General features: G+C 35.6%; 1 protein-coding gene across 3 annotated transcripts in view; it reads right to left on the bottom strand.

Annotated features, from left to right (window-relative positions):
• The window catches only part of VTI1A (vesicle transport through interaction with t-SNAREs 1A), a 268,812-nt gene that overhangs the window by 205,644 nt on the left and 45,891 nt on the right, over window positions 1-17,277 (bottom strand). For all 3 annotated transcript variants that reach the window (XM_035547876.2, XM_035547875.2, XM_035547877.2), the window contains exon 4: window positions 9,279-9,356. In XM_035547876.2, coding sequence (XP_035403769.1) covers window positions 9,279-9,356 — 78 coding nt within the window. The remainder of the gene's footprint in view (window positions 1-9,278; window positions 9,357-17,277) is intronic.

Consider the following 17,277-nt stretch of genomic DNA (forward strand, 5'->3'; position numbering starts at 1 on the left):
AAGAGAAAGAGTGGGAGTGATGGGGGGGGGGGGGGGGAAGGAGTTTAGAGGATAACAATCCTAAAAGTAAAACAGGAGATTTGAGAAAAAAAAAAAGAAAAGAGAAAAAAGTAGAGACTGAGAGTGGGCACAAGGACCAGAATATTATAATTACAGAACAGATGCATAGTGCTGTAGTGGTATACTAAAAATTAAAATGCTAGCCTGCTACGCTATGGAAGAGGGGGGAAAATAATCAGATTTCACATTGCAGTGCAAAAGAGCTACCCAATAAAAAGAATTAGCATGTAGTTGTATATTTTTATATACCATATAAGCCACAATTCATCTAAAAAGTAAGTCATAAGCCCACAGTTCAGTTCAGTCCTACTGTGAGCAATTAGAATACTAAAGCACTGTGAACTCGGTGCTAACATTAACTCAGAGCCGTTTCTTACCTGATTTCAGAACCTTTCCACCAAAGCCATACTATAATGAAACCTAATTTTTATTACAAACGATGGTGTTATTTACATGGTTTGGTTTTGGAGGCACACAGCCCTCTGGTCAGGAAACCAGTGCCCTGCAGTAGCAGCTGATGCTTTCAACTGCTCCCCACCCCTCCCCAAACTCCTTCTCCCACAGCATCTTGTGCTCCCAGAGAGGTGGGTAGTGAGGTGATTCAGCGCGTCTTGCAGCTTCAGAAACAGCTTCTATCTGGAGTTATATAAGGAAGTTTTGCAAAGTGGCGTGCTATCACTAGAGATTTTGTCATTCCATGTGGGCTGGATTCAAACTGAGATCTCAGGAGCTCAAAAGACAGAACGGCACAGCCTCTGTGCAATCCTGTGTATGGCGTGCGTGCCAGAATAGAGCCCGGTAATGAGAGGAAGCGTAGGTTTTATTAACAAACAGTACGGCAAACCAGTTTCTTTTAAGATCTGTTCATACCTCCTTAGGAGAACTATAATTGGGGATGCCTTGATGTTTCACTATGCGATGTGTTAAGAATTATGCCTGAGTCACCACACTAGCCTTCATTTAAACTTGAATGTGCATTTTGCACTCAGTGTAAAAACACCATTGCAATTATAACCTATCCAATGCTTAGTAGGTCCTTAAGTACAAGAGAACAGAATGCTAACAATTGTTTTCTAAATTATTTTTCTCTACCTGTTCAGTTTTGATCTAGATAAAATGATAAATCCATTTTTTTAGATCGCTTTGCTGCTGCTCTCCCAATATACAGAGAGAGAAAGCAACTTCTGAGGCTAACAAGGAAAAGTAAAAAAAGAAAATTACTAGAAGCAATGTCAAAAAATGACAGAGTAATTATAAGCTCATAAATGTATGCCTGAGTTCAGCATAGCTCTCAAGTCCAAGCCCTGTGCAATAACATTCTGAATTTTTCTCATTTGCCTGCATAGCTATTTCAAAAAGAAAAGTAGTTAAGTAGCAGCTTTGTTCTTCATATCTGATTAAATTTTCAGAGTAATTTACAAATTAGGAATCTGTACGTTTATAAAACTATAATCACTGTTTGCAAACAAAAAATGATCCTAGTATATTATTTTACAAAAGCACAGAAGCAGACGTGCAGGTGTTGTTAAAGGGTTGGACAAATGAATCTTGTTCTTCTGAAAGTAATCTCAGAAATCAGGCTGTACAAACCCTTGCAACAATATTGCCATCTGTTTAAATACTGGGACTATTGGGGAGGGGAACTCAGCAGTGGTGGGAGGGCTTTCATGTGGTTACATGTTTATTTTGTTTAATTTTTTTGTTCACTGTTTTACTCTGTAGCTTTAACATATTAATATCAGCTCCACAAGAAGAAGAAAAAATAAATCAGGGAACTGGTGAAAGAATCTTTATATCACAAATATCTTACTGTTTCTAAGAATTCCCTGTAATTGCCCTTAATCTGGTTACTTTACAATTCTTTGTCATCCCCATTTCTAAAACTTACAAATCCTTTTCTCCAGAGCTCAGAATTCATTACTGTTTCAAAAAGATGATACCAGACAAATATGTGATGTTAAAACAGTTGTGCTTCTAAATATATTTATTCATATACTTCACTGGTTCAAACTCCCCACATGAAATCCTTCAAAAATCTGACCCATAAGTAATCCTGATTTTACTGAGACCTTGGCTTTGGCAGCTATCAGGAAATACTAAAAAAGCAGTTCAGATACCTGCTTTGCTACAGCAATAAGTTATAGAGGATATTAATTTCAGAAAATGTACTAAAACATTTGAGGAACTGACCATTAAAACAGACTTCTCTCTAAATATTTATGAGCCATTTTATAACTGGAAGAAAGGTGTTCTGGAATACTGATCTCTAGTGTTACACCTACAGATCTACAGCATGCACAAATAAATAATAAATATTGATGTGTGTGCGCAGGTCTACCTGTACTGTATTTTCAGTGGGTATACGATATCCCCTACAATACACAAGCTGCTTCAGTACCTCACACAAAACATTACAAAATACTGTGTAATTCTTAGAGTGTTTCAGCACAGGTTTTAACCAAAGCAATGCTTTCACTTTCAATACCAGTGTACAAATGTATTTATTCTATCAAAGATTTTTGTGATGCAAACAAGATTATTACTGTACCTGATTTGATCATGGTATTCTAACAGAGATCAAATAATAGGTTTTCCTTTTTTTTTTCCCTTCTTTTTCTAGTGCCTTTAAAAAAAATCTGCTATCAAAGAATGTTAATTTCTAAGGTTTGATCTAGAGATTCCTATGTAAGTATACAATTATTAGGAAAAAAGAGGCACAACAGTGAATATTTTAAAGCAATGTAATCAATATTTTTGCTTTGTGTAGATTTCCCTGCAACAATGAACAAAAAGATCTACTTCAGATTTCGAAACTCAGCTTTAAAGGGAAAGCTAGACAACAAAAAGCAAGAAAGTACTCACCTCTTCACGTAATTTTATCAACTGCAACATGAACGCACAAAAAAGATAAAAAGGAAAGAAATGGCAGGAAAGAAAGATCAGTTGTGTGACAGGATACAGAATTAACATTGACAATTTATCTGTTTACATGTTTAGCATTTAAAAATCACAGACAAACACATTAAAAGAACCTAAACATAGACTACATGCAGAGTTTTTTGAACGAATAAAGATCACTTTCTCACACTGTCACATTAAACAAAGAGAATAGTGTGAAATTCTCTTTTAAACCACATCTAAGACACCATCATGAAATAAAGGGGAATGACTTCATAGAAGTCTATATTATAAAGAAAAAAACAAGTTTACTATTCCTCTCCTCGAAGATTGTACAGCTGAAGTGGTTTTGTATATACAAGTTTTCAGAATGTTTTCTGTGTATTTTAGTTGTGACAACTGATTTCTTATTTTACTAGCAGATCTAACTTATTAATAGATGACTGCATCTTTATAGCATGTCACTAGTACTCCAATTTTTATATACCTTAGTTTGAATCTGACTGTATTATCTATTTTTATTATTGAACCTCAAATGGAAACACTTTTTCAGGTTAAAAAAAAGCAGCTTAGTTAAATGACTCAGAATTATGTTTTATTGCACAGAATATTAAATAATAGACAAAGGAACAAAACAGATGAAACAGATTTCCCACAGAAAAGACCCATTGCAGGCTCTTAATCCTAGACCACTATACAGTGTATGAATACACACACAGTGTATGTGTATATACTTATATACTACAGACATTCATGTTTATCAATTTATGCTTGTAAATCAATGCAGTCTAATTCTACTAATAACATTGCTCTGACAGGTTTCCTATAAAACTAAATAAAAACCAGTGTGAATATCAAGCTATGTTGTAACATCCTCTCCATTTACAGAGATAAATTATTTGTACTGGAACAAAAAGTACAATTACTCACAACAAATGTCTGCACAAGAGTAGTTCTTTTATGAAAAAAATACAGTTCTCTCACCAATTCCAGTTGAATTCGAAATTACAACAGCTACATCATTATCTCATTTTATGCTGATACTTCACCTACAGTTTCATAACCCTAATTTTTAACACGTGTGTAAGCTAAGAATGTTTACTACTTATAAAGTCTCGCCAGCCGGGAGGAAACAAAAGCATTTCCACGATTCTCTATTGATTCATATGGCTCGCCTGAACCAAACACCCGCCTCACCCCAAAACAGACAAAAAGCCTCTAACTACATGTAATTGGGAGGGCTACTACTGCACCAAGTCGAGCTCAGTATGCTCTTCAGCACCCAGCTAAAGGAACTTTGCTAAAATTTGGTATATAGAAAACAGCACTGTCCACCAAACTGGTTCTTAAATTCAAGTGCTTGGCCTATCATAAATTGGTCTCTTTCTCCAGTTCTTCCCCCCCTTTTTTCCCCAAAAAGGCAAACATTAAGGCTCTTTAGAAAGAGACGATCTGGGAGTTGATCGCATAGCTATCTTTTCTTTCTGAGGCCACCATTCTTCAGTTGGCTATGATACTTAAAGGGCCAAAGTTTAAAACTACTCTCCCGCAATAGAGTCCATTTGGGCATGCCACCCTGCTATAATCAGTGAGTTTGAAAATGCTGCACATTTGTTTTTTCAATAGGTCCCAAACAAAAATGTTCTATCTTGTTTGTGCTGCATGGCTGAATTTAAGCTCTGCATAGGATTTGCAGCTAAGCTAAGTAATGGGAGAAGGTTTTCTTTTTTTTTTTTTTTTTTTTATTTTTTTACACTGGATGAAAGATATTCATTCAAATTAACAAAAGATGTATTTTTCCCCCATTTAACAATGCGCTTGATGAAAATGTGTTAACTTTATTTTTCTATTTTTAAACATTTTCTGGTATTTTTATCGTGCTCGCCGCTCAACTGTAAACAGCACTAAGCTGTGTGCAGCCACCATTTTAGGTTATGATAATCAGCATATTTCTGAAACAAAGATTTTTTTTTTTAATACAGAATTTGATACAAGAGGTAATCTGTTCCTTTGTAGGCTAAAAAAAAAAATCTGGTTTACGCTGGTTTGAACCAGTGGAATCTCTTGTGGCTAAGCCTTCTGCTGTGACTAAAATCAAAACTGCGCCGCAGAGAGCGAGCGAGATTGTGTGTATGTGTGTGTCCGTGTGTCTGTGAGGCACACCACGTGATGCAGAAAACTACCGAATTTTTTTTTTAAAAAGCTGATAACGCTACTGCCGTCTCTGTCCGCATATAGATAACGAATAAATGCTGAACTCTATTAAACGCCCTTTACACATTATCGTGGGTCGAACACACAATTTTCTGAACTTATGATGACAGTCTATTTATTTTGCTATAAACCCTCGGCATGTAACGAACAGATTTGTGTCTGGTAATGATCTGCTCTGCCAGGGCTATATGAAATGATACCGACCTTCTTTAGATCTTGGGGAATTAAATTGACCAACTTCACCCCCTGGTCTGTAGCTGAAGTTTGACACACTTTATGCACAGCAAGCCCAAATCTAATATTATCAGAACTTTGTAGTCAGAAATTAAGTAGCCACAAAATATTTGTTCACCACAAATCACATATGCAGTGTGTGTGCATATGGAGACACAATTTAACCTAATGCGAATTTACTTAACCATATTAATTAACATAGTTGTGGAAGAGAAAGGAACAGTATAATATTTCAAGAAAGTTGGTAACAGGGTACCTGACACTATTTTGGTAGAAAGGGATTTCTGATTTAACCCAACGTATACTTTCTAAAACACGTAGAAATCACCACATAAAACCAGCTCTGTGATTATTGAAGTGAAGCCACAACTTTAAGTAGTGTATCACTGCACTGAAAAGCTCAACAACTTTCACGGGATTTGATAATCATTGAAGTCTTATTTGTCATTCTGGCCAGCAAAGTAACAGAGCCCATTTAAGACCACTTCTAGAAAATAAGGAACAAACCAATGCACACGGGTTTTAGGAGTTGTTCTTTTTTTTTTTTTTTTTTTTGATAGGAGAAGGGATGGCTCCTGATTCTGCACCTCTGCACGTGCCTCACCTGACCACATTCACCAGATATATTTCAGAGGAAATGAATGTACACTAAGCAATGACTTCGTTAAACACTAAAAGCATTAAGAGGTTTATATCACTTATTAAACAAAGATGCATTTACTTTAAAAGAAGTTTTGATTAGCAAAATTGTATGAGTTTTACAACCTCTTACAAGAAGTTTCTGTATGCTTTATCTAATAAAATTAGTTAACTATTGATATAATTATGATAAGGCAACCATATTCTAAGATGTCATCTACACATGATGACAGCTACCCATGGAAGACATCTAGTGGAACAAAAAAAGAGGAAAGGCCAATCATCATTTGGTAATTCTTCACTCTGTTCTTGCACTTAAATCTTTCTTCTTGCTAGAACGACTGGAAACTCATATCTATATATTCTACCCTGTTCAGTACAGCTTTTAACTTGGCTGTGTTTTTCTGTAACTCCACCTTTGAAACTCAACTAAAAAAAACAGAAGTTGAATAAAGAAAAGATTCAAGTTGTTTATTTTTCCAGCAGTGCCCCATTTATTCCTAGAAACGTGATATATTCACACTAGCCAATATACATTAGGCTCCTTTTGTCTCCTCCCTGCACCAAAAACATTATGCAAACATTCATCATGATGACAAAGACCATACCTTAAATGTACTTCTCATAACTGTAGTTCCCTTGGGTAGTGTCCAACTCTAATCAGATATTCAGCATTTCTATTGGCAGATTTTACCAGTATCTCAAGATTGCTATACGAGCAATTCTGAGCTGGCAATTCTTTGTTTGTTTTTGTTTATGACAATTCCTTCATCATCAGAGGAATCCCTCATCCCCTCTCCTCTTTTAAAGTTTGGTGACTGAACTGGGAGAGAAAAAAACATCATCGTTTGGTTTAACTAATTTAACCTAACCAAAACTGATTGAGAAGTAAGAGTCCTATAACAGTACTGTGAGGGTCAGTCTATCCATCTGTATTCCCAACAGACAAAATTAAAGCAAGAATTTGAAACATCTTCAAACATTTTGTATGCCTACAAACTATACTTGATCATACTTTCTTCACCTAGTCCAAATTTTGTATTAATATAATAATGTGTAGGAGCGAATGTGGAGTAGATTTGGACTTACTGAGTCAAATATGTTAACACCTTGATTGTATGGTATATACCCAAACCTTGCACTTAGTTGGATAGAGCTGCACATCCTGATATGCTCAACAAAAGGCTGAAGCTTGCACACTAACTGCTTGTTGACATAACTAAAAGCATAAAAAATACAAATATGAATCATGATATCTCATAAGAAAAAGATTGTGTTATTCCAGTAATCAACCACAATTTTTTTTTTTGAAATATTGGCCTTTACGTTTTTAAAAGAAAGATGGGTGTCTCCTGTATGCTGATATTTTGTAGCATACCTCGAGAAAGAAAACAAAGAAATTCAGAACTTCCAAAGATTATGGTTAAAATTTCAAGTTGGGTTATAAAAAAGGACTTTGTTTACTGAAAAGACTAAAAAACCCTTCCCTTACCTCCCCCCGAAATGCTGTGCCATTTAAGAAATGGTCATTTGAAAGAAAAAAAAAATCACGTTGACAAACGCATGGAAGTATCATTTGGTTCCTTAATGTGACCATGTGTCTTCCATAAGGTTTTGAAAAGAGATCACAACTTGCAAAAAGTGTAAGTGAACCAGTTATTTAACCATTCCTTAAAAAGTGAAAATAAAATATTTTATTTCATCCCAAATAAGATATTTTGTTATAAGTAAAGCTTCTTATCACAATTGTCCTTTTATGTCTGAATTCACATATTTTTTCTTGAAATATAAAAATAGCAGCATCTTAAAAGAAATAAAACAAGAATCTTAACACTTTTACAGGACTGAGTTTACTTCCATGACACACAGTCTGGGAAATTCTTCTCCCTGAAATCATCCTTTCTGCAAAATCATTACTTAGGGATAAAAAAAAATCTCTTCCTTTTATTTGAATTTTGGACACCCTCCCCTGCTATAATATCTAAATTTGAAGATTAATATCTTTTACTTTTAACACTACACATTGATAGTACAGCTGCTATACACTGAAGTCTACAGATAAACTGTACACTGTGCATAATTCCACTTACATATGTATTACAGTCTATCAGAGATTAAAATTTACACAGCACATTTAAAATACTGTATAATACTAGTGCTTAATGGGGTCTGTGTGTTAAAATTCATCTTATTGGGATAAGCCTCCAAGACTTACTTTTTTCTACCCATAGTGAGCTTATACTGAGGGTAGAAGACACTAAAAATTTTATAATGTGATTCTGTTTCCTTATTTAATATTGCATTTATCAAGTAAACATTTAAACAATCTTCACTTGCAGTACCAAAATAATTTAAATTCTATATCTTCAGAAGGGAAAATCTGATATTTAAGAAAACTTTCAGCAAACTTCTAAACTCAAAATCTACAACTTGGATTTACAGCTGAACTGACTTTCTAAAGAGAAAAACAAAAATTCATCTTTTACAAAGAGATTGTCAAAGAAGTTTCAGCACCAAAAGAAATATTAGCATGTGGGTAAAAGTCCCCTGAATATAATGTTCCCTTTAGAATTTTCAACAGTCTACTAGGATCCTCACTGCAGTGTCCAGAACAACAATATGGGTACAAGATTTTTAAAAAGCCTCAGAATTATCAAGCTTTCCTTCATTAAAAGATTTGGATAGCACTCTGCATTCTAGTACAACATACATTATGAAAGCATGCTTTCATTAGTACAACTTGTGTTTTTGGTACAAGGAGAGAAAATCTGTTTAGGGAACAAATCACACAAGGAAACTGAGTGGGGTACAGCCTAATTCTGAAAGTGCACTTTCATTTGTTTTGCCTGCCAGTGTTGATTTAATTATACTGCATTATTATCAAAGCAGCATTATGTACTTTTTTATTCCTTTTACATGTGTTTGAGGTGAAGACCTTGGCTTTGTCGGCAAACAGCGCGTTTCAAGTTATTTCTTAAGTACTAAATAATAAAGAAAAGAGAAGAAAAGATTTTTTTTTAAGATAGCAGACAGTGATCACAAGTTAAAGGGTTAAATGTAAGATCTCCAAGAAACATTTTGAAGTTGATTAAGACCCCAGCTTTGCATTAAACAGTATCACTTCCACATGAGTTGTTGCTAATGCTGTTAAGGAGCAGCTTGAGAAGCCCAGTGTGCCAGTGACCTCCTTCACCCTCCAGCCACCCACTAGGGCTTCTTGATTATCATCCTACCTGGTTCTCTGAGGAATTCCCGTCATCCCCTAGGAGCTCATTCCGCACCTCATCACTGTAGGCGATCCGTGACCTTTTCTGTAAAACAAAAAGAAAAAAGGGTTAGGAAGTAAAGCTCCAAAGCCATTGGCATCAAGGCTGATCATCTTAAACCTCGAGAGCCCCCTAATGGATACCTATTTGATAAAAAAAATAAATTAAAAATCTGCAAGTAAAAGTTATTAAAAAGTTCTTCAACTGTTGTATTTTGATAAATCAGCATGGCAAAACCTTAGCATTTCTAAGAGTCACATCCTCAATATTTCATCAATGAAAGAAGCTTAAGCAAAGCTCAAGCCAACTCATGTGTGATCGGTTCTAATAATCAGGTAGCCTTGAGTGGCAATATAAACTAATACCAGAAGGGCTGAAGAAATGCATGTGTAGGAACAAAATGCATTATTCTGAAGAACACTTATTAGTTGGACACAGAACTCAGAGTAACACTGCAGTGATGCTACTAAATAGGAAAGGAAGACTGACCTTTCTCCTTACCAAAAAAATAGGAAAAAAATAAGAAAAATAAGAACGAACAGTGGGCATTTGACAAAATTGGTTGAATTTACATATGTAGAAAATTAACAAGTTTTTCCTTTGTTGCTAAGGCTATGAAGGCCTCCAGAGAAAGGACAAGAAATCAAATACCAAAAGAAAAGAGAGAAAACCGCAGTACAAGTGAACTCTAGTTTACAGCAGTTCATGGTAACACCGCAAACCTGAGACAGTCATTCATTAGACTATTACAACTAATAGGCATTATTCACAGCTGATGAGCACCGGATTTTCTCATGAGCTGATCCCTATATTGACTCTTAACTAGATCAAGTGGCAAACAACTGAAAGCAAATGACTGAAGATTACCAAGGTAGCACAACATTCACTGGAACAACGGGGAAGTCCATAATAAGAATATTAGTCCAGCTTTCAATTTCTTAGTTGGCCAAGTAACACACTCAGTGTTAACAGTATAAGTTAGTTAACACTCCCACATTAACCATTAAAAAAGAGAAAGGATTTTTAACATATTGCCTAAAATTATGCATTTTGCATATTTGAGCGTGGCTATGACCAGCTTCCTCCATCAGAGGAAGAAGCCCTTTTTTTTAACTGATGGGAGCTTCCCTCCCACTCCATCATGTAGTCACTACCAGTAGGAACTCAGCATAAAAAAATCCCTCTTCAAACCTTCCCTAATCAGAGAATTGGGCCAAAAAATATTCTTGAGACCATAACACAGGAAATAATTCTTTAGAAATCATACTGAGCATAGGGAAATTCATTCCCTGTTCACCTTCCACTAGAAAACTAGCAGTTGAGTAAGCTTTGCACTGGTCATCTCAGAGCAACATTTTATCTTGTGCAGTTCACCCTTTATTATACCATTGTCATTGCAACGCTTACCAATTTGTGATTCAGTTGCTAGTGCTCAGGTCTAGACTATATACTAAAGCTACAGATGTATGTAGCAAGGACAAAGCATACCATGGTCCTACTACAAGAGCTGAGTTGTGCCGAATCTTTTGGAGATCTCAGCTGCCACAGTTTCATACTAACCAAGCTAAAAGTACTCTACAGCATTAAAGGAAATGGGAACCTTTAAACAGGCTGTGGTATCAGAGCTGCCTGTTTAAATTATTCATTTCATCACTATGGGGGACTAAAACACTCCACAGTATGCAAGAATATCATATGGAGATAGGTTTTGTTTTTCTCTTTTTTCACCAAAAAGCCAACAAATTGGCATAGATTGCTCAATTACATTATTTTCCTATTTTTATTTGATACACATCAAACAAGGAAGGAAATTACAAATATATACCAATAAATATCTAAGACTTCTTTTCTGATTAAGATTCAATCTCCCCACTTGAGGTCCAATACTTCAACTGTACAGTCTCTTCCACTTGCACAAAATGACTCAGCCCCATTGATTCTGTCAGTGTTAAACGTATTTGTAATTATTAGGCTGAGGTGGGGAGCATGATGCTTCATGAGCTTGTTCTCCAGTGAACAAGTTGCCTAACAATATGTGGAAACTTAGATGGGCCTTGGTTACATATCCTTTATTTGAAAGATTTAACTGGCTGATATTCTCATTCACAGGAGACTGCATGAAAGAAAGGAAGAAGAATATTCTTCATGGGAAAGAAAGAAATGTTAACAACAATGCAGTTTTTAAAGGCTCTTTATAATCCTTTACATCATCACCTCTGAACTTAATAAATATATTTGTATCATTGTTCTTTCATTGTAATAATCTGTCATGATATGAAAATCAGCAATTTTATTAAAAGAAATAACCCTTTGACTACAATTAGGTGTAACTCTTTGCCATAATCAATAAATAATTTGATACTACTTTTGATCACAGTTCCACTACCAAATGAATCAATAATATAAAAGGAAAGGCCTTTGAACTAAAGTGTTCATTTGTTCTTCCAGGATTTGTCCAAAATATCAATACATTCATATCTTCAATTACTATTCTTATTTTTATTAAAGTAAAAGTGCTAACACATTCAAGCGTGGCTAACAAAAGTAGTGAAAATGAAATGGTTCATCCGAACTCAGCAATAAAATGAGTTTTAGATTTTTTTTTTTTTTAGCTCATAACCATCAGCTGTTTATAAATATATACTTTAGCCAAATGCAAGAATGATAGTTTGAGCTGGAAATGTCACACACACTGCTACAGTTTGAAGGAACCCAATTCATAATGCATTTTATAAATAGTTAATGACTTCTATACATAAGCTAACCAGGCAAATCAAGAAATTGTCAACATTTTTAGTCTTAGTTGTCAGTTAGCACTGTCTACTGGTACTTTATATGTATGTTTCTAGAAAAGACAGAAGCTTTACAGAGTTTGTAATCCAAGGCATTTCTGGGCAGCTCAGTATAAGTTTAAGAGCTTCTATGTGCAGTTTTTCATCTGTAAAGGTCTGTCATACAGATAAGTTTTTCTTGTATTTTGTATTTTTCTTGTGTATACATGCACAAAAAGTCTAAGCACCCAAGAGTTTTTACTTCATTGTACACGTTTCCATTCAAATGCAGCATGCACACGAACACACTGCTACACAGAAGGGTTAAGCTACTTTCTACAAAACTTCAAGATAGAGAAAGTTTCAGGGGCTGTTTTAAATGTACTACAGTATCCAGACCTTCTGACAAGGAAGAATTTCTGATTCCAGGCAGATCTCTCTTGGTTTATGAACAGGATTTTTGCATACTGATTGGGTGATTTTCTTAAAGCCCTGTTCAAACAGATACACTTGCTCAGTTCTGTCTGGCAATTTGGCTTTAAACAATCTGTCTACTTGACCCAAGCCTTAACATTTCCCAATAGAACTGAATGTATTCATGGGCAAGCACAGCTAAATTAGAATTGAAATGAATTAACTCAGCTTAAACTAATTAAGATCTGTGATCTGCAGTACCACCCCCCTGTATGATTCTACATGTGAAGCAGGGTACATGTAACCAGACTGCGAGAATTCTGCTACACTACTAATCTGAGCATAACAATGAAGTTCGTCTATTACTAAAGCATATGAGAAGTTAATTTCCACGGCCTACACATGGCAAAGCAATTGCTTAAATTGCCTCACCTGGGAATTTAATACAATGTTATCATCAGACCAGCCACACTGTAAATAGATTTATAATGCTTTCCATGTGCTAGGCTAGGTTGCATATGAACTAAGTAATGATCTGGTATTACAATACAATCAGCTAGTTCCCACACCTGGCAGACAGGGTATTTTGCTAAATTACTACCTATATAGATGCATCACAACATAAAAAGAGAAAAGGCAATGGGAAGAGAAACAATCTACATGGTGTATGACTGATTTTTACATGGTAACCAAATATGATGTAGATGGAAAGAGGTATCCAAAATAATCTGTTTCCAACATCTGTACAACAGAACGCATACTTATTCGTTTCTATTCAATTTTGGCCTAATTTTCCGCATTCTATACTTTAATTACTCATCCACATTCTAAAATGTTCCCATTAGCGAAGGCCACAACTAGCCAATGCCCCCTCATTCCAACACACTTTCAGCAATCAGCCAAATAATTGCTATAAAGTATCACATATTTTCATACCTGAACTAAAGAATAGCTTTCCTCCTAAATGCTAAGCAGCCCCCTGAACAGACGACCACGTCTAGATACATTTCAGACAAAGGGCCCAGCAAATCCTTTCGTCCCAACCTCTCCATTTTTCATCCTCAATGTTTTAAGAATGGATTAAACAGATTTTTTCTGTAAAATTTGTAAATAAACAAAAGGACTTATTTATTCACAAACATCTGTTTTCATTAGAATTTCCTAGTACATATAAATAGTTTAAAAAAAAACAGCTTCAGGCATCTGTTTCAGAGTTTGGCCCTGCTCTACATGCAAATAAATACACGAGATTAGCATAACCAGAAATAATTTCTAGGAATAAATTATATTTTATTTTGTGTTCTTAGAGAGTACTCAGTTTTACCATTGCTTATGTTAAAACAAGGTGAAAAAGTGACCTGATCTTCAAACAGACTGCTAAGTACTGCAGATTGTAGACTTTCACCTCTGCTTTTCTGAATAGATGCCGGAAGTATTTTTGCTGAGCAGAAATGGAAAAGACAGTTCAGCAAATTTAGAAGAGAAATAAGTGACCTTATCTAAAAGCAACACAACACTTCTTCAGGAAATAACTGAAATTGATTAAAAAATTGCGTTCAAACTTCAGTTTACAAAACTTCCTTGTTTCTCTGTAAAGGTGATGCAGGAACAACAGATCAGATACTTCAGACTGCCATTAGAAATAGGTTTTCCTGTTCCTAAATAGCTCAGTTTGTGAGTAAGAACCAGGAAACTGGTTACATAGTGTATATATATATATATATGACATGATGCAATGCTGGACTTTCAAGCACTTATGAAAATAAAACAATGAAGCCGACATATTTATCTGAAAGGAAATAAACTATTCTACAAAACCTATGAAACTTCTGACCGAAAGAAGTAATTCAACAGTACATGTCAGCTGGCAAAAGTCAATGTCTAAAGCACTCTCAGTCTCTCCTAATACACATAGAAAAGTTTTTAAACACCTGTGAAAGAAAATGCACAACTTAAAACCTGTATTCTGCCACTCTGACAAATGCTGTTGGCTTCCTACAACAGAGATGAATCAAACTTCAAGTGCTAATGTGAAATTAGTACAGAGATACTATCACCCATGTTAAGTAGAATTCACAGGCCTATAAATAATCTTCTTTTCCATAATCATCATCAAATATACTTTTATTTTCATTATAGGGTGAGGGCAGAGAGGAAGGTCAAGGAAATTCCCATGAGGACACAACACATTGTATAATGTTGGTAGAGGAAAAACGAAGCTTCTGCCCACAAAACTATTTCTATCTCAAGCTCATGACCAGTGGACCATGTATGTCACCAACAGGGCTGATCCTTAAACCTATGAGATTGCGTGTGCTGTGGCTGGGGAAGGAAACAAGTGACCTGGGAGAGAACCGTATCTCATTGTTTGTGTCAGATTAAGGAGTAAATGGATTATTTCAGATTAAGTGGATGATTTCTGTTGTGAAAAGGCATTTATATTGACAAAAACAGCTAATATTTAGTTGACCTCTGCCTTTTAAACTTCAAAACATAAACTAGGAAAGATTTTTTGAAACTCAAAGGTCTGGAACTAAATGGCCCTGCCACCCTTCTATTTTTTAGATAACGCTCAAAAATTCACTACCACCACTTCCAATTTAACCAGACCACATCTACAGAAAAGTGATATGAAATGATCCAATATGATGAAATACTGGAGTTACAAATCCAAGCATGGAAAACTTCAGATAAGCGTTGCTTGGGTTTGGATAACACTCTCCAAATATAATAATGAATAACTCCACTTGGCCTGGTGTTCATATTAATATATATATTTTTAATTAAAACAATTAATCTTTTTGCTTTTTTGATCGACCACATCCTATTACCAAACCTTGGTCCCTACATGTACGCTACCTTATTCTTTAATCAGAATTAAATTTCTCTAAGGTGCTTTCAGCTTTAGGCTGTTGCGTGTAACAGTTTGTCTGCCTTTTCATTTGTGTGCCATAATCTCAAAGAACATAAGCCAGGCATTGGCTAACACATGAAAAGTGACTGAATACTACTGCAAATTTAACTAACCTCTTCTGTAGATCAACATATTGACATCTGCCTATTTGCTAGTCTGTTCCTGTAATACACTTTTCAGCACTCTGATTTCAGTATTTCATAGAAGTCCTTTATATTGATTCCTTCAAATGACCATTATTAAGCTATCATGTTTCATTATAAGAACCATCTCTACACATCAACGTAGCTGGCTAAGTTAACCAACTTGGTTATTTAGTCAATGGAAGTTCCTCTAAACAGACTACAAGATCACTTGAGTTCATTCCAGCTGAGCCTCACCTTCCCAAAAAGCCCAGTGCTTCGTTCTAACTACCCTGTGTGTGTTCAAAGGTCACTCAGAAAATCTTGCTTGCTAAATTAGATACCTAAAGTTGGCTAGTGTTATCACACTTCGCCTTGATATGTATAGTAAGCGCTGGCATATTTTTGCCTAGTTTGTTGACAAAGGTTTTGTACCTGCAGAGCCTTATTTACCACCGTCATTTCAACCAGCAACACTGAGAGAAAAAGAAAGAGTTTGGAGAGGGGGTAAACACCCTCTCTCCCCAGCTCAACACTTTGAAAATTTAAATATCTCCACAGAAAAACCATAGTAAAAAGGGCTCCCACCTGGTTCTTTGTCACTAGCCACCATGACCACTCTGCACTCCCAAGTGCCTGTAGGACCGCACAGTGAGCTAGATACTAAGCTGATCAGGTTCAAAGAAATGCACAACTTGACTTTGGGTGTAGGAGTAGGAGGTCTAAGAGGGATGAATTCTGTTGTTTACAGCATTGGTGCACTCTTGGATGTGGAGGCAAAAGGGAAGGGTCCAGACTGAGGCATCAACAAGAAATTTGCAAAAAAAAAAAAAAAAATTATATATATATATATATATATATATAAAATGGGAACAACCAAAACTAAGCCAGAGTTGTTGACAGATAAATTGGTCCTCAACTCATGTTCAGGCTAATTTGAAGAAATGTTTAAGGGTGTCAGTAGCATCACTTCGGAGAATTCAGTCTCTACATCACACCCCAGAAGACACTCATTCCCAAAACAGACTTTAAAGTCATATATTGGAAGACAGTCACTGGCATCACTAGGCTGCTATTCTTCTCCAGAATTCTCTATAGATATGAATAACTCCAATACAAAGACCAGCAAATCTAGGCTACAAAAAAACCTGTTCTGAGTCTCTTTAGCAGATCATTGCCCTTAAAACTGGCACATGTATATAATAAGCGTGCATGTAAATAGCTACAAGTTTCATTGCACAATTACCTTTCAGGGAAAATTAAGGATGATGGTGGGACAGAGATCTCTCAGTGCCCTTCTCCAGTACAACAGTAAGTTCATGTTTGTTTTTTTTTTTGGTTTGTTTTAATGAAATCTTCATTGGTCATCTTAACTCATCTCTTCCTCATAATGATGAAAATCGTATATTAATGTTTTCTTTTTATTTTACTACAAGCTTGTTTTTTTTTTAATGCTTGTCACCATGCAGTTTCATTGAATCATTTATCCAACTAATGATAAAGCATGATAAACATCTCAGATAAAGCAAAACATGAAACACCTGGAGCCTAGGTTCCTGTTGCCCACAGCAACAGGACATCTGCTGGTACTTCCCATCAGCTCCCTCCTTTTCCCTCCTTTTCCAAGAAGTATCCAAGTGTTACTTCCTCCACTTGGTACTTCATTGGCTTTACCAGCCCGTACCTGCACTTTCTGTTCAGATACTAAAGAGTCTGGCAACTGTAAAGAAAATCTGTAATGGGGC

This window comes from Cygnus atratus, chromosome 7 (assembly GCF_013377495.2).
Source record: "Cygnus atratus isolate AKBS03 ecotype Queensland, Australia chromosome 7, CAtr_DNAZoo_HiC_assembly, whole genome shotgun sequence".
Lineage (NCBI taxonomy): Eukaryota > Metazoa > Chordata > Aves > Anseriformes > Anatidae > Cygnus > Cygnus atratus.